Raw genomic sequence first — 21,816 nt, 5'->3', positions numbered from 1 at the left:
CGATTGCGTGCTGCAGAGTAAAGCAAATGCGAACGCGACGCAGCTCTTGTCGGAGACGCTGCGTGCTGCATGAGGTAAACATACATGAATGTCTTGCTGGGTACATCAACGAGTTTGGCGGCGCTTGCTTGCGCACGCTGCATAGGATCTGGCCACGGAAGGGATAAGCACAGCCCGCTGCTCATAGTCGCGATTGCCTTGATCTATTGGGCCCATGTCCAGCAGGGAGCGCAGCTGTCGAACATGTGTGGAAATGCGACAGCAGCCGGCGCGCCGAGGGCGGGGGACCGCAGCTGGCGTGCTACCACGCGCGCAGTGAATAGCATCTGAAGGAGGACAGCACGCTGACCGAACATAAGCACGCAAGATGATACAATGAAATCAAAGCATGATAGACACATGAAACCATCGAAGGGCTCATTCATATCACACGGTGTAGTGGAGCGAGCGCTAGCTTTTGCAGTACCACTTTGATCGAAGAAGTACCATTCGCCCTCTAAGCTTATGGACATGTATACTTTTGCATGTCCTCGTGCGGAATGCCTCCCTTTGATGGAGCGTGAGCTCGAAGATTTGCGAGTTGGAATAACCGCAGACCGTTTCTCACTCCCTACACCTGCCATTTTTCCCGTCCCATTCATAACAAGACCGGCATCCGGGTCATCGGCGGTCGTCTCACCACTGCCAGCCGCTGGCGCCAGGAGGACATGTTCCTGTGATTGTCAACCTGCCGGTGGCCTCTCCAAATCTTGCAGCATCAGGCATCAGACACCCGTCTCCCAGTCTCCCCCTTCTGCCTCAGTCAGGAGCGTGCCTCACATCCCGAGTATATACTACTTACTACCTTTGAGTACCAAGTCGAGTGCATCCGGCGCGGCGCGCACACGAGCAGAGATGTTTGTCCAGCACAATACGCAGAGCGCCAAGACGTAGTATCATTCAACCTCAGCACCAAACTCCCCGGATTATTCCTATTTTCACGGGAATTGAGTTGGTAGATTGCTGATCTGATAAGCGATGCGCACAGATTTTGACTCACTTTTGGCGGCTTCCAGGGCGTTCGAGCTCAAAAGTTTATCGCAACGAACCGCTCCGCCAGCCCGACAAATCTCTGCTCTCTCTCGACTCTTCTGCGACACTTGTCAACGCCATTGTATTTTGCTGTACGCCCCCCTTCAGAAGCAGAGAGATCGCCTATCGCTGGCATCATCCCCTCTCTGCTTTCGCCGTCCTCCCTTCTCCTGTGGGCCAGTTTTTCTTTCCCTTGCGGCGACTCGGTCGAGGAGCGCGACGACCGAAAATACCCAAGGCGACCTCTTTCAGAAGAAATCAAAAACGCCCAGAAGCCCAGATCAGAACTTGCACTTCTCCCCACCGATCCTATCGAGATTGGCTTGCATCCCATCAGTTTTCGCATCACCCCTACCGACTCTCATAGAATCACCCTCTCTTGGCCACTTTCAAACTGCACAAGATCCCTCTTTCAAAAGAGAAAGAGATCTTTCGACTCGCTCCTCTCTCGTCAGATGATAGCATCTTGGTCGCACAAAAAATTTCCTCGCTGCATCTGTGAGCGCTACTCGGTATAAAGGTCACGATCGCCTTCATCTTTTTCTTCTCACCTGCCAACGACTCTTCCAGCAATCCGACTCGCTGTCGTTTTGTGATACTATCCCCAAGATGTGCTCCTCAGACGCTGCGAACCTCCCCAAAAGGGGCGAGGAGGACGGACGCTCCTTCTCCGAGGACCCCTCCTCTAGCGCCGACTCGGACGCCACGCAGCTCGGGGTTGTCAAGGCTGAAGCCGCGCGGCGCGTCGTCGGCTGGCAGCTGTACGTCGCCTGGCTCGGCATCGCGCTCGTCAGCTACGTCTACGGCCTGGATAACAACACAACATACGCCTACCTCACCGCCGCCGCAACGTTTTTTTCGGATTACAATCTGTACCCCGCCATGTCGGTCGTTCAGCAGGTGCTCATCGGCGTCATGAAGCTCCCCGTCGCCAAGCTCTCCGACGTATTCGGCCGTGCGGAGGCGTACACGCTCAGCATCGCTTTCTACGTTCTCGGCTTCATCGTTATCGCATCGTCACAGAGCACGGCGGCTGTCTTTGGCGGTGTCGTCCTGCAAGCGATTGGCAACACTGGTACGCAGATCATGCAGCAGATCGTCATCGCCGACTGGGTCCCCGCCGACTGGCGCGGTTTCGCCATTGGCATCGTCAGCTGGCCGTACATTGTCAACTTTGCCATCGCGCCGCTAATAACCGGCCAGCTGGCCAGCTTCAGCGAGCCTACCTCGCAAAAGTGGCGATGGGGCGCAGGCATGTTTTGCATCCTCCTCCCCATCGTCAGCTCGCCAATCATCCTCACCCTCGCCCTGTCGCAGCGGACAGCCAAGCGGTCCGGCCTGCTGAGCCGCACGCGTGCGTCGCCGGGAGCAGTGACCCTGTTCAAGGAGGTCGATGTTATTGGCCTCTTCCTTATCGTCACCGGCTGGCTACTCATCCTGCTCCCGCTGCAGCTTTACTCGAGAGCACCCCAAGGCTGGAGCACGAGCTACATCATCGCCATGCTCGTCATCGGTGGCTGCTGCCTCATCGCCACCGCTGTCTGGGAGGCCTTCTTCAGCCCACGACCCATCATCCGTCGAACGTACATCTTCAACAAGAATGGTAAGCGAGCGCAGTGCTCTTCTACGAAAAGACAGCGGGCTGAATTGAACTTCTTGACTGCCTTCAGTGCTTCTACCGACGTTGATCGGTTTCTTCGACTTCCTCTCCTTCTATGCATCTTGGCTCAACGCATACAGCTGGGCACAAATTACATTCGACTTTACTGTTAAAGAAGCCACTTACTTTTCCAATGCCCAGTCGCTTTGCTTGACGGTCTTTGGCATTGTCACCGGCATTGTCGCCATCGTCACCAAGCGGTACAAGTGGCAGATGGTCACCGGCGCCTGCATCCGCGTGCTCGGCATCGGCCTCATGATCTGCTACCGCACACAAGGCAGCTCTACCGCGCAGGTCGTCGTCCCACAAATCCTCCAGGGCCTTGGCGGCGGCATCCTCGGCGTACAGCTGCAGGTTGCAGCGCAGGTCAACGTCCCGCACCAGGATGTTGCCATGGTCACAGCCTTCGTCCTGCTGCTCACCGAGATTGGCGGCGCAGTCGGCAGTGCCGTCGTCGGTGCCGTGCAGAACCACGTCCTACCGACCAAAATCGCGCTCTACCTCCCGCAGCTCTCTATCGCGGACAAAACGAGCATCGTTGCTGCGCCGCTCGCCGCCATCCTCAATTATCCGCTTGGCTCTCCCGTGCGCGACGGCATCATCCACGCTTGGAGCGACTTTATGCACGTCTGCCTCATCATCGCCATCGTCACCGGCGCGGTGCCGATCATCCTCACCGTGATGCTCAGCGATAACAAGCTAACCAGGGACCAGAACGTCATCGGCGATAAAGCCCGTTTCGGACACGACAGCGAGGGTACGCACGTCGATGAATCCAACGCCGACAGTAAGGTGTAGCACATCCTGGGCTTGTGGAGAGTGTATGTACATGGAAGTTTTGAAATTTAGCAAGCTTTTGAATGCGCTGGTGTTCATCGCACATGCTCAAGGAATTCGTTGCGATGACTCCCAGATACACGTATCACCCCTCGCCCCTGCTCGTGTGCCTATAGGTCAGCGTGGATCCGCAGCTACCGCTTTTTGATGGCATTGACCTGCGGCGACCAGTGGATTTCAATCTCCTTGGTGAGCTGTGCCTTGCTACCATAGTTTGTCTGCTCAGACGCGAGCATGCCTCCCTTGATGCGCTGCAAGAATATAGCAGCCAGGTTCGCCGTCCCGCCACCGTATCGTTCGGCAGCGCCCGGATGAGCGGTGGTGTAGCTGTGTATCGAGCGCCACGTGGAGCGGTACCCAGCAAATGCGTCTCAGTCCACTTTCTAGTTCATGGCCAGATTTGTTGCCGCTCCCCGCTCGTCAAGACCGAGCTGGTCGTGTGACGCCCACCAATTTTCGATGCGCGCCCCTGGCTGGCCAGGAGTGGAGAATACTCTCCGTTGCGTTGTCCTCGCGTCCCACCGCGGCGGGTTAGATATGTGGCTACACCGCTCCTAGGGAAAGGGGATGGCTCTCAAACCCTGATACACAATCGATCGTCTCGGCTGCTCCAGTACCCTCCGACGCCGTCGCCAGAGTGTGGCGACGGTTGGCCGCCACTGAAGTTGCTGATGAGTGGACGGGCAATGAAGGATAGGCGGGCAGGAAGAGCCCCGAGTAGCCGACAAAGAATATCAAGCCTTTCGGACGAGGTACCATATAGATAAGGGGGAAGAGCTGGGAGTACGGTATGAGCCAATGCGCAGCTTGGCATGCAAAGATGAGATCCACCCGAGCCGCTTCAGGAACATCGGCGGAAGGTGCGCCGTGTGCAGCCGGACAATTCTTGAGAGTCAAGGCGTTGTCTTCCAGGTACTCTAATTTTCCTGGGGTTCCTGTTTGGCTGTCTCGCTGTAATCGCAAAACTTCCAGCGCTACTTCTTGCAGTGGTGGCGGACGGAGAGCAGGGTCCAAGGACTGGTAGTTTGGCTCACGTATGGCCTTGGCGAGTATCGATGACGATAGTTCGATCCCGGTGACTTTTCCAAAGTATGGCAGAAGCACCAACTTCGCGATGCCTGTGCAGAACGCGCACGTCGAACGCTGAACTTGTGACCAGCAGAGTTCACGCCTGTGGGTCATCCGGCTGGTCCACATACCAGGTTCCGAGCACAATCCCATCGTATATCGTTTATCATTTTGGCCTTGATTTCCACCACTTCATTGTCCACTAGTGGGGCGGCATTCGGAGTTCCCGTAACATAATACTGGGAAACAAGTCTCCAACCATAGGCCGGATACGAGGCTCGGAGTGCCATGTAGGGCGCTGCGTTGAATGTTGAGCCCGAAAATGTTGCCAATCCGTCGCATACCCTAGCGTCCTTGGAACGCGCTGCGGCCTGTCAGCCATGGTGTCCAATGCTTTGTATAGCGCGCAAAATGACATGCATGGGAAGACACTTGCGACGATGACTATGACGAACTCCAGGTCAACAGGAATGAGACCATAAAGGTGTACTTGAAACGTGTTTGGGCTCCCCGAGCGATTCGATGCCAGTCTGAGGGTGCCGGATATACCGGACCAAAGGAAAATGCAGGAATTGTGGCGCAATCCTGAGGATCCAATAACAATTGTGCAACAGGCCAATCAAGAAAGACTCAGGCGGATCGCTCTGGCAATGAGGCAGGTTGTAGCAATTTGTCTAGTACAGCGCTTCAATGGTATGTATCTTAAAATGTGGGGCTCAGCGACCATGTATCGCCAGGCAGGGGATGACAGGTACCGCGCCGGCTGGCCGAAGGCGAAGAAGCTTAAAATGGAATGGAGAAATTGGAGCAATGCCCTGTTTGACTGTGGAGGACTCGCAAGCTAGGCCGTTACCTGCCCGACTTCCTCGTGCTGAGTGGCCTGTCCGCTAGTGCTGTCATGTGCATAGACTGGAGCGCTGTGGCCGACATGGCCTTGACCAAGATTTTGACCGTGGCCTTGGTTGTGACCGTGGTCTTGGTTGTGACCGTGGCCTTGGTTGTGGCCGTGGCCTTGGTTGTGACCGTGGCCGTGACCTTGGCCCAAGGTGCCGTGCGCAGCATGACCGTGGTGATCCTCCGTGCCAGCAGCCGAAACTGCAGGGGCAGCAGCTGCGGCACTAGTGCCCTCGGCCTGTTTCTCTAGAGCACGGGCTTCTTGAGCTTCGACGCCGGCAAAGGTCGTTTTGCCAGATGCCAGGTGGAAAATGTCGTAGTCAATTCGATTGAGTCTCCACATGTGGAAGGTCAGCCATATGGGCTTGGTGAAAAGGTCAAGGATGCCCTATAGGCATACAGGACGGGTTAATCAACCGACCGACGCAGTGATGCAACAGGCACAAGGCTAGGTACTCACGTAGAAGACGACCTCGGCTGTGGGTGTGATACGGTTGCCGCCCTCAGAGCTGCGTGCAGTGATGAGATACCACGGTGTCAGATGAGCACTTCAGGTGTGTCAAATTGCCACTCACAGTCCCCAGGCGATCGGGTAGAGGAAAAAGAAGAAGAACAGGTAGATCGTGCTGCCGAGGAAGAGACTGCGGGTCTCACGACCAAGTATCCGGGCGCCTCGGACTCCAACCGTCCAAAGGTGCATAAACAACCAGAAGTATGTGATGACGGCAAAAATGAAAAGTGCCCACTTGTAGTTGGAACGGATCAATGCGCCGACAAGCCAGCAGATGATCATGAACAAGGAGAGGAACATGATCCAGATGATCTCCGAGACAGGCAGCGCCTGTACATATAGGAACAAATGGCGTCAGTGAGTCTTCACAGAAGTGGAAGAAAAATGAGATACGCACAGTGGCCAAAGTCAGGAGGAGCATCATAGCCGGTACTGTGAGTGCCCAATCGACGTAGCGCACGTACCACACCTGCCGTGTGAAGCTCGTCGGGTCGTTAAATCTGACGTGTATGGGTGTTGACCCTAGGTCGCTCGCCATCAGAAAGTAGCTCAGCGTGGATACCATCATGATGAACACCTGTCGCGGACGTGAATATTGGTAAGCTCGGCATATGCATCCTACCACCCGTTAAAAAGGGTATCGCGACTCACTGCAAGCCAGTGAAAGACCCGACGGCCCGCGCGACGTGTCGTGTATGACCATACAGTGAACACGAGCAGGAATACCATGAAGATGCAGAACCAGGCCCAAAGGAAAGAACTACCATTTTCGCCTGGATGGAAAACGTCATTACCTCTGTACATCTGGAGTTGACGGTGACGAACCAAAAAAGTCCACAGTGACGAACTCAAACTCACTGATGGCAATGTTTGCATTGGGGGGGTTCGAAGCTACCGCAGTATTCCTCTTCGCGAGGAGTTTGAGAAGCTGCGCCATGGTGACACGTTTGTCGGTCGTCTGGATGATGCTAAGCAGCCAGTAGAAGCAAGGAGCACAGCCAACACAACGTAGTAAGGTAAACTGGGAGAGGGATATGAGGATAGATGCAGAAACCTTTTGTACTTTAACGAGCATCTAAAGTGAGAAAGGTGCCCAGGCAGCAATTGAGAGAATCGCTTCTGTTGATGACAGAGACAATTCAACTTGGACGGTGATAAGAGCATCTGAAATGGTCCCGGCAACTGCGAAGAGCCCAACGTTCTACGGAGTAGAGTCATTGATTCACAACGCTGACAAACGGTTGCAAGCCCGTCATTTCGATACGTCTCCAGAAATAGCGATCCTGTCGAGTGGTGGGCAGGATGAGCGATGAGTCTTAGGCTCTTACCTCTTGATGACAAATGACCTGCGGTCCCGGCGGACCAGCCTAACTTTGCGCACCGGCCCATGTCAAGACAGACATTAAAAAGACCTATCATCTGAGAACATTTGAATCTCATGAGGCCCCTAACATCATATTATTATGGCCCTTGCGTCATACTCTGGGGGTCTCCGGGATTACTTGTCATGGGAACTTGGAAGGTGAGGCAAACCGAACAGTGCGGAACAACTGAGATGCTTAAGTCGGGTATAGCATAAAAAGCTGTCATGGAGCAGGACTCAGAATTGCTAGCTCGAGGCCGCAAATGGGCTCTCTGGTTGATGCATCAATGTGAGCAGCATGTGTACTCCCAGGGAGCATGCAGTCAACCCTTTTAAGTTGTTGAGGTTTCAGATGAGAAACAAGAGTGCAAAACCAGGAAGACAAAAAGCGATTGCACCAGCCACTCGAGCATGCGTGCCTTGAGCCTGAAGATTAATGGGCTGGAGCGTTTTCAAAGTTGAGATTTAATGGCCTGCCCCCTCATTGGAACCTTTGGAAGGGCGTAAATGTCTTCACCATTGTCAGGTCTCCTCGCCAATCTGGTCCAATATTTATGTTTGTGTCGAGTCAAACCACGCAGAAAACGACTAATGCGAGGGGTGCAGCTTAGGCTATAGTACCTTGGACGGCTCAGGCGTACTGTCCCTCACTGAATTCCGTGCCAAAGTATCGGACTTAGCTGTTGCACTTTGCTGCTCCAAGACCCCGTGCGCCCAGGGTTGTGCAGATTAATTTCTCTGCGGGAATGCCAACTCGATAAACTTCTTCTTTCTCTGTAGTTGACACACTGCAACCCAATATTGGCCGCATATCGTTTCATCGAGTGTAAATGCCGACACACCGTGGAGTCTCCCTAGAAGCAACAGCAGTGATGGGCAGCGCAGATCCGGACATAACGCAAGAGCCTCACCGACCACACATCTCCTCCAGTATTTTTGCTGCTTCAGCCTCAGCACGCCTCCTTGACAGTCGCGGGCCGAGAAGCTCCGTGAAGAGGTTGCGCAAATTGCAAGGGCATGGATATCCCCCATGTGGCTCCAAACTTGTACATCAGGATTCCTACCAATCCGGCCCGTGGTCTGGGTCCGGCTCGCTCCAATCAAGCGCGAAATTCTTCTCGCAGTCCTGTTCAAGTACAAGCAGGTGATCAGATCAACGTCTTCGAAGGCAGCTACCGTTCATCGCTCTCCTGTCATGTTGTAACCTAGTAGCCATCGACCAAGCGCCAAATTGCACTGGCTAACGCGAGTTGACTTGTAAGTGTAAACAATTGTGTTTACAACGATCGAACGGTTCTTCCTCAGCCGCTTCCCAGTCGCAGCTTTCATCAGACGCGAGTTTCCCTTACTCTGGTGCGTGGTTGCTCCTAATTGTTGGTCCATAAAAATGAGGTCATGGCCGCTCCACATCGGTGTTGTATTCTTCTTGTATTTCAATTTTCTCCCACAGTTACCATTCTCGGCGGCCATCCGCGTAAACATTACGAACCTGTCGTGAAAAGATTGCCGAGGAAATGTTGTACAGTAGCTGTGCAGCAGATGTTAAAAGCTATTTTCCGATGTGGAGACGAAGATTCACGACGGTCAGCATGCATGAACCTGGTAGCGGAGGATCCTAGTGCGCGCTTCTCATCACCCATGGAGGAATAGTCGTTGGTGAGGCTGTATCGCCCTCGTATCGCTTGGATGGTTGCGGGGCAGTTGGGTGCTCGAATCAGGTCGGAATCGGCACCCGGAAATAGGAGCATGTAGTTTGTCGAACTTGGAGTCGGGGTTGCCGAGGTGAAGCCTCGGAGAGCATTCTCTGTTTCTTGGATCCGAGTTCGCCTGGACATATCAACGCATGGAAGAACATTGCATCCGCAACAGCCAGAAATTGACGGACACGCCCAACTCACGGACATCGGCCAGCGCTTTAAAGCTTCGCGGGTAAAGTCCAGACGCTTCCGCATGGTGCCAACTCCTGGGCCGGTAATTACCAGGAATGCAGCATCGGATAATGAAATAGGACAACCAAAGTCTCTTGCACATATTCGAGGATATCTTGGATCGGCAAGCAGCCGATGAGCACAATCAGGTGCTCAAAGATGCGCTTAAAACCTTGACATGATTATCCTGCCATTTCATGAGCCAGGTCATGTAGCTCTGGTTGAACTGCGCTGGGCGATGCACGAAACCTTTCCAAAAGCCTTGTTTCATAGGTTGCTGCCTCCTTCTCAGTCGCTTGACACCTATCACCAAGACAGTATTGCTCCAGAAGCCAAATTGAAAAGATGGAGACGGGCTCGGCATTGCCGAATTGCTCGGCTCGACGTTAAATTCTGTCGATATAGACAAATTTATATATATGATACTGTCTGTAAGTAACACTCGAACAGGATGGGCAGGTAGCTGTCAATTGTTGTCAGGTGCAATCATAGCTCACCGTGAGGGAATCATTTCATCCGAGCCTTATACTCCTCTCGATTCTTGACTCGGGCACGGCCTGGAAGCACACGCGCTAGTTCAAGGTCATGCGCCACTTCATACGAGTAAATCTCATGCAAGTCGTCGTAAGCCGCTGGCTTCAATCCCATGAACACAAGAAATGGTTTCATTTGACCTCGGTGCGTGCTATGATCGTTTCAGTCAGCAGGACGTCGTCTGGTGGCAGCTCCTCTAGCTGTCGAATTCCTTGTAAGGTTTGCTCTTCACGTAACAGCGCTAGTCATACGCTCTGTGTTGCTCACGTCGCCCTGCACCAAGTGTTCTCACCTCAAGGTGGCGCTGAAAGGTCTTTTGCGGATGTGAGGAATGCCGAAAATGATATCCCTCACACTCCCCTTGTCCAACTGGAATATGCGGCGAGCGAGAAGCACTGCATTGTTTCAGGCTGACTTGGTCAAGCTACGAGTGCACGTTCAAAATCTCTAGCTTGGAGGACTGATACGATGTACAAGCTCAGCGCTCAGCTTTGAGCCAGCCCGGTTGCCCGACCCTCTTCACTATTCACTTCTGTACAGACTGGTTACACTTGACTGGACGCGACTGACTACTTTTGAGTACTGAGTACTCATCTGGCCACTGACTAACTACACAATCTCCAGATTGCTATTTTGTACCGATGCCCGCTAAATAGGAGATGGACTCAAATTCGCTCAACTTCATCGGCCTCGGACTGTCCTGCATTCCGGCACTGGCACAGTTTGCTCTGTCGGTGTGGAACATTTCCCTACCGATCATGCATAACATACAATTATTTGTAGTTAAGATGTGAGATAGCGAGATCTCATGTGAGATGCGAGGGCCAACATTGCGTCGCATGTCAACTTGGTTATTACTCAAATCATCTGACAATAGGTATTCAATAATATAGGCAATCAATAGTTGACTAAAAATAGGTCATACACACTAACATGTTGAACTCATGATTCCATGACTCAGTCAAATTTTTGATAAAAAGGACGAAGAGATACTGTTCACGTTGGGCAAGGCATGCGACAAAGTCCATTAATGATCCAACATTGTCCACGGTCTGTGCTCGAGACCAATATATATATATATATAGTATTTCCACATTTGCACTTGCTTTCATTGGGGTTCACTCTTCACCTTCTTCCCCCCGCGAGCTTGGCTGAGCCTCAGGGCTGCAGATCGTTTACCATCTGTACGTGCACCGCTCTGTGTGGCTTCTGTGAGCAGGCGTTGCATAGACGCGTCGTCCGCGGGTAAGAGGCTAAGCAGCTCACGTACACTGCTGTTGCTATCGCTCTGAAAGCTGGCAAGATTTGCAGCAGGCCGAGGGGCAGTTCCGTCTGGCCTGACGAGGCTGATGAGATCTTCAGGTCGTGCTTGCAACCGCACCGCGTTTGTGAAGGTAGGCGCAGCTTTGACATGGTTGGGCTTTCGGCGCATCATGACCTCTGTTCCTGGAGGCAGGCCATGCAGCAACATTGCGGTGTCGACCGATCGCTGCGTGACCACATGTGGAGCTGTTGACGCCCGTGACGGCATGCTGCTCTGGGTTGAGCAGTGTTGGCGCGCGATCTGCGGCACTGGCTGTGATGCCCCGAAAATCGGTACAGATGAGCCATACCGGGCTGCATGCTGTTCGGCTCTCCTTCGCTTCTCTTCTTCGACATGCTGCTTGTGTTCGGCGGTGGCCAGGATCACGATTTCTTTGCTGGGTGCTTGCCTCTCGATGACATGTGCTATTTCCTTGACTTGATCAGGCTCAATTCGAGGAGGGAGCCTCTTGAACAGGCCTTCAAGGTTCGCCATTCTGAGACGGCTCGGATCTTCTTCATACTCGGGCTGGGCAGGTTTATTTGTATTCTTCGAGGGAACTGGCGGTGGCGCGGCGGATTTACCCGCGATGAAGGGCGTAAGCTCAAGAGAGAGAGGTTTACCGGAGGTTCCTTCTTGTCGCACCGTGCAGTACGTAAGATAGAGGATTGTTTGCGCACGAGTCATCGCCACGTAAAGTAGACGAAGCTCCTCTAAAATCGCGCTAGTAGTGGTGCAGGCGACTAGCGGAAATCTGCCGTTCTCACAGCCCCCGATAAAGACAACAGGCCCTGCGGAGCGAGATGCATTAGGCAGAAGGCTGGTTAAACTGTAAGACTCTGCTAGCACTCACATTCGAGCCCTTTAGCAGAATGACAAGTAGAGATCGTGACCTTGGGGGTGTTCTCCTCGTTCGCCCCGGTGTCAGTGATGCTTGTGGTATTCAAAAAAGTTCGCAGCTTTTCCAGCTCTCGCTCCGCAACCGAATCACCGTAAGAGACCAAAGCACAATCGTTCGCCTTGCCTTGGAGCACTTCCTCCTCTTCATCAGCATCAGGACCATCATTACCGAAGTCCATGGAGCCAGCCCATTCATTGAGCATATCTTCCAGCGACTTTTTGTCCTGAGAGAACGCCTGGCCATCTTCGCTACTGTCCTCTTGGAATAGCTGGCTATCCTCGAAATTACGAGGTGGACCAGTTCGTCTGGAGGAAAGAGAAGATGCTGCGCCTTGTGAAGCCTGGAGCACCTGGCTACCCGCGAAGCTCCTTTCCTTGCTTGCGCTGGCTGAAAGAGGCTGAATACCGTCCATGTCGGCAGCAAAGTTGACAAGCTCGAGGATTATCTTCCTACTATTATCCCCGTTGTCTTCGTTGGCGATGTGGCGGTCGTAACCGCATGCAAGCACCAACCACTTGATGATCAAAGAGACCGGTTTTTGCTGGCGTGCCATTTTCCTTACACGTTGCACGAGCGATACAAATTCGCGCAATCTGTTGATCACATTAGACCTGAAGCGAACATCCTCAACATGTCCGGCTGCGAGCTGCTCTGCAAGCACCATCGCAGTCATACCCTTGCTCCTTGCGACTACAATAATCAGCTGCAGATTCTTGTCGCCAATGCCACGCTTCGGCACGTTGACTGCCCGTGTGAACGCAGCATCGTGTTGAGGATTATCCGCAAGGTGGAGATACGCCAGGAGATCCTTCACCTCCTTGCGCTCAAAGAAGCGGATACTGCCGACCATTCTGTAAGGAATATGTGCTGCATTGAGCGCAGACTCGATATGGCGTGACATCGAGTTTGTGCGTAGTAGTATCGCAAAGTCGTCATGATTGAACATGTTGCCGGATTGGGCGATGAGGCGCTTGATCTCGCTGACTATCCGGCTGGCCTCATCGGCAGCGAAGTCACAACGTAAGAGCGTAACACCGTGCCCCATGGGATGCACAGGTTTCAAGACACGGATGGGACGCGTATGATCTTGCTCGATGATTCGCTGCGCCATATTCAGAATCGATGCTGTTGAGCGGAAGCTCTCTTGGAGGTTGATGACGCTGCAGCCGCCTGAACCTGATGGATCAGATTCCAGCTCGACGCTCATATCTTCCGCCTTGGCATCGTCGCTTGCCTTGCTTTTGCCCTCTCCATTTCCAGATGGATCCGCCATAGCAGTTTCTGCATCCTTGTTCTTCAGGCCAAAGTCTTTTCTCATCAGCTCAATGTTCCGCCGATCTGCGTCTCGCCAGGAGTAGATCGCCTGGTCTGTGTCACCCACTGTGGTGATTGCACGACACGATGCAGCGAAAAGCTTGACGAGTTCGTACTGACATTTGGACGTGTCTTGAAACTCGTCCACGCAGACTTTTAAGCGATTGACAATGGAAGAAGATCAGAAGAGCGGAAGCAGTCCTCAGCGGCCACGCAGAAGACATACCATGCTTCACGTTGGACAGAATGCTCGGGTCGGCTTGGAGCAACTCGATAGTTTTTGAGATCAAGTCATCAAAGTCTAATAAATTGAGCCGCCTTTTCTCAGCCTCATACTCCGCGTATACTCTGGCCTTGATCCGCTTGAGATCTTTCTGCTCTATGGCGCATTCAGCAGCGGCCATCGCCTCGGCAGGCGAAATGAACTTTGCCTTCCAGCTCGATATGTCTTGCTTGACCAACTTTGGTGGGGGCCGGTACGTGTAAGTTTCTGGCACGAAATCCTTCCGGATCTTAGTTTGAATCGCATCTTTGATCATCCTCATGGCGTCATCCTCGTCTATAATAGAGAATCGACTTGAGCCGAGTCCGGGTATCCGTTTTCCATTGGCACGTAGCAGTCTGACGCCGACGCTGTGGAACGTGCCGATGAACAGCGCATCGGTGCTTTCATCTCCAATCATCCGGCGCAGCCGCACGATCATCTCCTTCGCAGACTTGTTTGTGAAGGTGACGACGATGATGTCCTTAGGTCGGATACCCTGGACATTGACGAGCCATGCCACTCGGCACGTCAGGGTACGCGTCTTTCCTGAGCCGGGCCCAGCGAGGATTTGAAGTGAATCTGTGGCGGGATGTGTGACTGCCTCCCGCTGTGAGCGTGTCAGGCGCAAGATCCATTCAAGATTAGAGGCGCCCACAGCATCGCTTCCAGCATCCATGTCGGACGCAGCCATGATGGCAATGACGCGTACTCAATGTACTTGCTGGCGTGGTCCGCGTCGAGAAAAGATCCACAAGCGGCGCTCCGCATGCCTTGCCGTTGAATTAGAGGCTACGCGGGATGCAAGCTGATGCGCGTGGGCTCTGGACTCATAGATAACCCATGTTGTGAAGATTCGAAAGAGAGAGAATGGAACTATGAGCGAACAAGAGCAACGTGGAGAGGCGGAGAGCCTCACCAGTGCATGGCGCCACGCGATGGACAGATGGCTAGGATTTCAGCTTCGCCACTTTCCGACACGGAGCGCACGCAGACCCGCAAAATATGTCTTCGGCAGCTCCAAGAAGCAACTTCGAAGGTGCGATGGGCAAGAGTGAACAGTGAATAGTGCAGACGGAAGTGACCTCGGGAAGTGGTGACGCGATAGGACCAGTGTGAGTGCTTACGCTAAATTCACGACCCGTATGGCCATAATGGTGATTGGTGTCGCACATGTTAATTACGTACGCACAAAGGCTGAGAGAATAACACAACCAACACGGCACGCAGTCTCGTCTCGTTATCCCTTGCACCGGCTTTTGTATCAGCCCTTTTTCGTACCTGTTTCTGGCACAATCTCACTCTGCATTGTGCGTGCGTCCCACTTGACGCCGTCCGAGGGTTATCATCAGTGATCAATATGCACGAAGACGGGCGGGCGCAGTCGCGGCATAATGCCGGACACTCGCTGCCACCTTGCTTTCCCAAGCCCGTTTTGCACACGCCCTACTACTGCGAGGGTGCGCGGTTTCCGCCTTCCAAAACCATCGCCGCTCAGAGTCGATACTGAAGTTGCTCCATTTTTTCCCTTTTTGCATATCGGACCGGTGCAGAGAATGCATACCATCTCGCAAGCTCTCTGCTTTGCGGCTTGGAGGCGAAGCAAACTCCTGGCGCATCACTTTCGTCCCCACAAACATGGCCGTGGCGATCTCCAGCAATCCAGGTCTACGACCTGCAGAGTAGCAGCCTATGGACTCAGGGACAAGCGGAGCCGTTGTCTCACTGGGAAGTGTTCGTGGTAATCGTGACGAACGAAGCCAAGTCAGTGGCAATGTGGTATCAGACGGCGAGCAGGGTGAGCGTCGAGGAGGGATGGTGGGGTGAGTCCGCTGGCAAGATCTCGCCTTTCAATCACGGTAGCCGAGCTTACAAAAATACCTCCTCCCCATGTGTAGTCATATGGGATTAGTGGGTCTTATGAGACGAAGATGCATGTGCGCGATGCTGCTTGGATCATTCTGACTGGCGCTCATTTTCCAGTCACGTTTTTGTCGTAGTACGGCAAGTGCAAGAAGATTCGAAGCAAAGTAAAGCGTGGGTCTTCGACCCCGACTCCTGGCTTTGCCATAGCAGCAAGATAGCTGCTTTATCAACGGGTACAGAGAGCCAATCACAACCGATAGGGCTTGAAGACTACCTCTCGCTGTCATTTCAGCTCCCATCTGTTCCCGAACCAGCTTCCTCGCCTTCCTCCTCGTGCCGAAAAGGAACCTCGGACCACCAGCACCTGCAACCTGTCTTTAAGCTTGTGCCAGCACGTCATTTCCTCGACAACTTTGCGAGCGACCGGAGTCACATGCTGCGATCGCGGCCCCAAGCACCCCCCGTGCGGACGCTGGGCCCTGCAGAGACCCGTGTGAGCAATGTCGGCGACGAGGCAGAGGCTCCAGGCGGTCAGGAGGGGATGGCAGACAGCATAAAGAGCGAAGAGGTGGTTGAAGATATGCTGGCTCGGAGCGCTTCGTCAGAAGGAGATTACCTCGCCCCAGTACCTCCTTGGCCGCCGATCGCTGGACCAGCTGCTCTCGCACGGGCTGAAACGAACAATCTCTTCGACATATGGCTCCGACTTGAGCCGAATACCGAAGGAGAGAAGGTCGCGGAAGGCCGAGATGGCGAAGTTGTGATGAACAGAGGAAATAGGGAGGAAGGGAAGGCGGCACGTGTAATCAGAAGTAAGGTTGAACTCCTGCAAGTCATCTTCAAGGAATCTAAAACGTTAACGTGAACGAATAGCTCCTCGCTCAACAGGCGATACGTAATACTTTCATGCATAGCTCTCAGATTAATTCTTGGACGCTGGACAATGCAGTAGACAACCTGCGTCCTGCATGCACTTCGCGGCTTCTGTGTTCACCGTTCACGCATGGCCCCACAGCCCAAAGCAGGTGTGAGAGCAGAGAACTGAGAGGAGTCATGTCAACCTGTCAGATGAGGGTCAAAATAACCCTCCTGTGAAAGGTTTGGAAAAAAGCACTGTTGGCTCCGTATTTCATATATACTACAGTGTGTAGAGGGTCGGAAAACTGATACAAGTCTGAAAACAGATACTCTCAGACGACGGACAACCCCAGCAGACCAACAAGCAGCGATCTCGGCGTCATGCCTATACACACACACCGCCGAACGGTGTGCGAGTTGCGGGACCCCAGATGGCGGAGTGCCTCTGATTTTGTTCGAAGGAAGAAAGGAAGGGTCGCTTGAGAACGCCGATCGGGGATTCTTGATGAATAAATGTACATAAACAGGTGAAGGATGTTAGGCGGTGGAGCGGGAGGCGTATGTGAGAGCGTGTGAGCGCTGAAAGTGCCGTAGGCATGTGGCAAATATTAGTTCGTTGGCAATGAGCCTTGCATAATACGAACAAGTCGCCCAAGAAAGGTACGACGCACATCTCAGGTTGGAACTGCTTCGGGTGCTGCTGAACGCGGACGAGGGCGAGGCGCTGACGAGACCCGCGATGATCAATGATCGATGATCGGTGATACAGACGTATATAGGGTTACTGTTGGATCTGATGCCTATTTGTTTGCATGCGATGAGTCAGATCGGGATGAGCAGGGGGAGAGTTAAACAGTCTGATCATTTATCTCATTTGACGACTGACTGGACGAGACGCGATGAGGAGGACCCATGCTCCTGCAGCCCAGTGCCCGACCGGATTGCTCTCGGACATATCACCATTTGCCGGCTTTCTCTGACAGAGTGCATGGACGCTCGAAGGCTGGATGCGTCACAAATTAGCGGGTGTTGCCAAAATTTGGTCAACTTTTAACCCTTTGAATCCCTTCTATGACATGTTCGTTCTCCCCAGTCCACACGGCTCGCACAGGCATCCAACACTCTCCCACTGGCTGCGATCCTCCAATTCTCCAGCCTGCCCACGACTGACGGCGACTGAACGACCGCGAGCCGCCTCTGTAAATGCATGAATATATATATGTATGTATGTTATGTATGTATATATGTATGTGGTCGAGATTGCCGAGTGCGGTGAAATAAGGAGTTTACAGCAGCGGCTCGCGGCAGCACGCATGCGGTAGGAGTGTTGAGATTATGAGAGTGGCAAGAACAAGCAAGATTGCCATTAGATACATATTCGGATGCCGTCCTATCCATTGAATCCGCTAAGAAAGGTCGCAGTGCGTTCGGTCTTCGCCTGGTTGTCACATCCAATACATTTCTCCTTCACCCCAGACTATGCACTCGTACATACATACATACCCCGCATGCGGTTCTTACATGTGCTTGCACTTCCGATCGCTTCAGCTCTGGCTCGCCTCCCCGCTCGCAGCAGATCTCCGCTCGACATGCCCTGCTCGATGATGCACATGTTGGCGATGTATTGATGCGCACCCCGGGGTCTGTCGAGTTGATACAATGGTTACATATGCTGGTCGGCATCTCCCTCGTCGCCCCATCATGCACAGGCAGCGTTGCTCTGTGGATATAAATAGGGACAACCCCCCCCTCCCTTCCACCCACTGCTCGAAACGCACCTCATCCCCAACAGCACCTCTTCTGTGCAGCATCTCCACGTCTTCCTCTCCATCTAGTACCCAACTCCGGCTCGCCCCATCGAGATGCGTCTCTTCACCGCCCTCATCTCCTCCGCTGTGGCGGTCCTTTCCGCCTCGGCGGTCAGCCTGCCACAGGCCTCGTCCTCCGGAGTGAGCCTCGAGCAACGCCAAGACGGAGCGGCCGGCTACCTGGCAATCACCTTCTTGGGCAACCAGGAGCAGATCTTCGGCCACGTCGCTAAGGCCGGCTCAGAGTCGACGTTCACCGACTTGAACGGGGGAAAGCCCATCCTTGTTCCGACCCAGGGGACCAAGGGCGTCCGCGACCCGTACTTGGTCAGCGGCCCGAACAAGGACCGCTTCTGGATCATAGGCGTGAGTCTGTTTTGACACGAAAATGCATCATGCTCCTGCTCACCAGCCGGATGCTGTCTTTTGGTTACACAGACTGACCTCAACATCGGGGCCATCAACAACGACTGGAACCGCTCGCAGCGCAACGGCTCGCTTTCGATCCATGTCTGGGAGTCGACCGACCTGGTCAATTGGTCCTCCGACCGTCTGGTGCAAGTCATGCCGAATAGCTTCAACGCCGGCATGGTTTGGGCGCCTTCGGCCATGTGGGACGCAAGCGCAAACTCGTACGCTGTCTTTTGGGCGAGCAAAACGTACGCGTCCAGCGACACGCAGCGCACTGGCGCCAGTTCGAACACCAAGATCTACTACTCGCGAACCTCGGACTTCAGCTCTTTCTCCACGCCGCAGGTCTGGGTCGCGCCGAGCTACCCGGTGATCGACCAGGAGATCCTCCCGCTCGGTGGCAGCAAGTATGTGCGCTTCATCAAGAACGAGGAGGTCAACAAGGTCTATTCGGAACGCAGCGACAACGGCCTCTTTGGCACGTGGACGCGCATCGACCCGAACAACTTTGTCATCGACGCAGTCCGCGAGGGCCCCGCCACGTTCAAGGACATCAACAAGCCTTCGCGTACCTGGCTCTGGCTCGACAACTACAGCGGATCAGGCAGCTACGAGGCGTACTTCAACGACGACATCACAAAGAACTCCTGGACGCTCGCTCAACCCACGCTTAAGCCCACCGGCATGCGCCACGGCGCCGTCATCCAGGTGTCCCAGGCCCAGCTCAGCGCCCTGCACTCCAAGTGGGGGTGAATCTGTCATGCACATTCAACCAGGCCCAAGCGCCGAGCCGAAGGAAGCAGGACAGAACAGAGCCTCTAATATTCCCAATCGCGAGCACAAGCGATGCACAAGTAAATTATGTGTTGTACATCTACGGTTTTCTCGATGGACTCGTAAAATTACAATGCTGCGTGTCAGTACTCATGCAGCTTCATTCCCCATGACTATGCCCTGTTTGGTGCCCATGACTGTTGATTAGCCGAGATGCCGATTAGTCGAGTGGTTCGTGCACTATCTGCTTGGCCATTACTGTTCTCCGTAGTTGCGGAGCCACTCTGGAAGACTCTGAAGCTCAAATGCCCGTATGAATGGTGTGTTAGAGAGCAACGAATCGCATCAGCTCATGCCCACTTCGTCTCCGGATGCTTTAGGAAAGCCTCGTACGCATCGCGGTTGAAAAAGCTGGCTTCGGCTTCATTTTCTGCGAGGAGAGCCAGACGGACGGGTCAGTCTTGAGATGGTTGTGGAAAGCGCGATCAGAATCACGGTGCTCACCAAAGCCATAGGCCTCCAGCGTCTTGCTATTGTCGTCAAGGATCCATTCCGGGTGATCGAGGTTGATGATGAGGTTCGTCGTCTTGGACCCGTGCGCACGAGTGTACACTTTGATAGTGTCTGTTGTATCAAGTAGAGGGAAGGAATCCCATTATGCCGATGTTAGCCAGCCAAAATGTACTTTGCGGAGAGAATTCTACGAGGAAGAGCCGTACCTAGCGAATTGACTGAGGACCTAAAGGCTTTGAACGCTGGCGTGGCCGTGATCTCTGCAATAAAGCCCAGAAGCACGCATTCATTTACCACCGGCCGAAAAGTTTTGCGGAGATAGGGCTGAAAAAGAGGCTCACCCTGTCGGCATCGCTGCTTCAATTCTCCCACCGTCATTGTGGTCAGGTCGACTGCTTTGAGTACTAGCGCTTTCATGGTCCTATACTCGAAGCTCTTGATCACCCTGATGGTGATGACTGCGTCCGTCTTGGGTCTTTGCAAGTTGGTCACCGGCGTCGAGTCATCACCATAAGCGGGATTGAATGCATGGAAGCCACCTGGCAGCAGATGCGCCGGTGTCTCTCCTTCTCCCTGCGCTTGTGACCCTGCCTCTGTCGAGGCCGGATCCTTGTCTTCCACAACAGGAACGGGAGGGCACGCGAATGCAGCTGTTGCCGCACTGACCTCCCTTTCACTTTCGTTCGCTTCCATCGTTTAACGTCTCTTCCGATGACTGGACTACTTGAGCGGATCGACTCTTCTACCTCTGCGTCCACAGGGCCCACTCAAGCCAAGACCTGCTTGAACACTTGTACTGGCGAAGAAACAGGTCATGGAAAAGTGAGTAACAAACCCTGAAGAGGGGTTTTGCTTGAGTCTTTTTTTTGAAGAGCCAATCAGCCGGCGAAAAGTTTGAGACGTCGGTTCAATTTCTCTGTTATATATATTATCCCTATTGAACTCAGCCTGTCACGCGCAATCTTACGTCGTCTTCCTACGTGACCATCTTGTCATTCATCGCGCTCGTGACGGAAGCAAGGAGCACAGCTCCCATTTGTCTCTGAACCGAATCGAAGGGAAGTGCCGTACTGAAAAGCAAATCATCATGGCGTCGGATCCCACCAATATCTTTGACGCTCAATTCAGCGTCTCGAAGATTGACCCAGATGGAAAGAAGTTTGATCGAGGTATGTGGTCTGCCATTTGTACCTCCGAAGGCGCACTTCTCTTAGGTATAGAGATTCTGGACTGATCGTCTCCTTGTTTCTTTGTTCTACATTTATTCGACGCTTTGCTGCGGATAATCCCGTGCACTGACGAAACTTGCATCGACTCTTTCAAGTCTCCCGCATCGAAGCTTACTCGCAAGCGTCCGACATTAAGCTCTCAATCGACATTGCGACCGACATTTACTCCATGGTAAATCGGCCAAATTTCACATTGCAGCTCGCAACGCAATTACAACGCGGCACAGGAAACGAAGACGTGGATCAGCAAGGGGATGGAGGGGCTGGTGCGGCACAAGGACGGCCGGAAGCCTGGCGGATAGATGTGCCTGGAAATGAAGGGATCAGTGCCGACTTTGACTATGTTATGTACGGAAAGGTGCGTCTTCCCCTTTCCTTGTCTTCCTCTCTTTACGTACACGAGAGCGAGGACAAAGCTGACAAACGCAGCTACATCCGCCTGCCTGCAGATCTACAAGTTTGATGAGGGGCATTCTGACACAGTCACTGTGTACGGCTCTTTTGGCGGCCTGCTTATGGCATTGACAGGATCCTACAGGCATCTCAGCGGTATCACGATCGGAACATATGTCTACCTGTTGATCCGATAGTTGGCTTATGTATTTCAAACCGGTCTCATTCAGTCGCTTGTCGTGGAAGGACTCTTGTGCAGAGCATCGTTCTGCCTCACGACCCTCGCCCTTTATCCCGCTGACATGGCATGAACAGTAA

At 53.4% G+C, this 21,816-nt stretch overlaps 9 protein-coding genes across 9 annotated transcripts; 4 read left to right on the top strand and 5 right to left on the bottom strand.

Moving 5' to 3' along the window:
• The first annotated feature begins 1,549 nt into the window (after nucleotides 1-1,549).
• On the top strand, nucleotides 1,550-3,731 carry K437DRAFT_102488 (MFS general substrate transporter). Its single transcript, XM_013388261.1, has 2 exons — nucleotides 1,550-2,674; nucleotides 2,742-3,731. Exons 1-2 carry the CDS (start codon nucleotides 1,681-1,683, stop codon nucleotides 3,527-3,529), a joined length of 1,782 nt encoding a protein of 593 aa, XP_013243715.1. The 5' UTR covers nucleotides 1,550-1,680; the 3' UTR covers nucleotides 3,530-3,731.
• An 89-nt stretch (nucleotides 3,732-3,820) lies between these two features.
• K437DRAFT_102494 (uncharacterized protein) lies at nucleotides 3,821-4,934 on the bottom strand. The gene is made up of 2 exons (XM_013388260.1): nucleotides 4,768-4,934; nucleotides 3,821-4,686 (listed from the first exon to the last, which is right to left on the bottom strand). Exons 1-2 carry the CDS (start codon nucleotides 4,787-4,789, stop codon nucleotides 4,112-4,114), a joined length of 597 nt encoding a protein of 198 aa, XP_013243714.1. The 5' UTR covers nucleotides 4,790-4,934; the 3' UTR covers nucleotides 3,821-4,111.
• A 543-nt stretch (nucleotides 4,935-5,477) lies between these two features.
• Nucleotides 5,478-6,978, bottom strand: K437DRAFT_223310 (family A G protein-coupled receptor-like protein; the record flags this gene model as incomplete). Its single annotated transcript, XM_013388259.1, has 6 exons — nucleotides 5,478-5,918; nucleotides 5,991-6,039; nucleotides 6,106-6,371; nucleotides 6,439-6,618; nucleotides 6,693-6,814; nucleotides 6,900-6,978. The coding sequence occupies 6 exons, from the start codon at nucleotides 6,976-6,978 to the stop codon at nucleotides 5,478-5,480; spliced, it is 1,137 nt and encodes a 378-aa protein (XP_013243713.1).
• A 3,900-nt stretch (nucleotides 6,979-10,878) lies between these two features.
• K437DRAFT_273774 (P-loop containing nucleoside triphosphate hydrolase protein) lies at nucleotides 10,879-14,713 on the bottom strand. Its single transcript, XM_013388258.1, has 3 exons — nucleotides 13,611-14,713; nucleotides 12,023-13,537; nucleotides 10,879-11,960 (listed from the first exon to the last, which is right to left on the bottom strand). Exons 1-3 carry the CDS (start codon nucleotides 14,338-14,340, stop codon nucleotides 10,975-10,977), a joined length of 3,231 nt encoding a protein of 1,076 aa, XP_013243712.1. The 5' UTR covers nucleotides 14,341-14,713; the 3' UTR covers nucleotides 10,879-10,974.
• A 213-nt stretch (nucleotides 14,714-14,926) lies between these two features.
• On the top strand, nucleotides 14,927-16,377 carry K437DRAFT_294169 (uncharacterized protein; the record flags this gene model as incomplete). The annotated part of the gene is made up of 3 exons (XM_013388257.1): nucleotides 14,927-15,106; nucleotides 15,200-15,469; nucleotides 15,647-16,377. Exons 1-3 carry the CDS (start codon nucleotides 15,007-15,009, stop codon nucleotides 16,375-16,377), a joined length of 1,101 nt encoding a protein of 366 aa, XP_013243711.1. The 5' UTR covers nucleotides 14,927-15,006.
• A 354-nt stretch (nucleotides 16,378-16,731) lies between these two features.
• Nucleotides 16,732-17,177, bottom strand: K437DRAFT_255992 (uncharacterized protein). The gene has a single exon (XM_013388256.1). It carries the CDS (start codon nucleotides 16,966-16,968, stop codon nucleotides 16,756-16,758), a length of 213 nt encoding a protein of 70 aa, XP_013243710.1. The 5' UTR covers nucleotides 16,969-17,177; the 3' UTR covers nucleotides 16,732-16,755.
• A 938-nt stretch (nucleotides 17,178-18,115) lies between these two features.
• On the top strand, nucleotides 18,116-19,459 carry K437DRAFT_102305 (glycoside hydrolase family 43 protein). The gene is made up of 2 exons (XM_013388255.1): nucleotides 18,116-18,544; nucleotides 18,617-19,459. Exons 1-2 carry the CDS (start codon nucleotides 18,233-18,235, stop codon nucleotides 19,340-19,342), a joined length of 1,038 nt encoding a protein of 345 aa, XP_013243709.1. The 5' UTR covers nucleotides 18,116-18,232; the 3' UTR covers nucleotides 19,343-19,459.
• On the bottom strand, nucleotides 19,455-20,685 carry K437DRAFT_294168 (uncharacterized protein). Its single transcript, XM_013388254.1, has 4 exons — nucleotides 20,218-20,685; nucleotides 20,083-20,136; nucleotides 19,868-19,987; nucleotides 19,455-19,793 (listed from the first exon to the last, which is right to left on the bottom strand). The coding sequence occupies exons 1-4, from the start codon at nucleotides 20,567-20,569 to the stop codon at nucleotides 19,714-19,716; spliced, it is 606 nt and encodes a 201-aa protein (XP_013243708.1). The 5' UTR covers nucleotides 20,570-20,685; the 3' UTR covers nucleotides 19,455-19,713.
• Nucleotides 20,686-20,855: 170 nt separating this feature from the next.
• Nucleotides 20,856-21,741, top strand: K437DRAFT_255990 (RNA polymerase). The gene is made up of 3 exons (XM_013388253.1): nucleotides 20,856-21,045; nucleotides 21,201-21,463; nucleotides 21,555-21,741. Exons 1-3 carry the CDS (start codon nucleotides 20,964-20,966, stop codon nucleotides 21,693-21,695), a joined length of 486 nt encoding a protein of 161 aa, XP_013243707.1. The 5' UTR covers nucleotides 20,856-20,963; the 3' UTR covers nucleotides 21,696-21,741.
• Nucleotides 21,742-21,816: the final 75 nt, after the last annotated feature.

The sequence above is a fragment of the Tilletiaria anomala genome (genome assembly GCF_000711695.1).
Source record: "Tilletiaria anomala UBC 951 chromosome Unknown K437scaffold_32, whole genome shotgun sequence".
Lineage (NCBI taxonomy): Eukaryota > Fungi > Basidiomycota > Exobasidiomycetes > Georgefischeriales > Tilletiariaceae > Tilletiaria > Tilletiaria anomala.
Note: the sequence above shows the minus strand (reverse complement) of the source record. Positions and strands in the feature narration are given on the sequence as shown.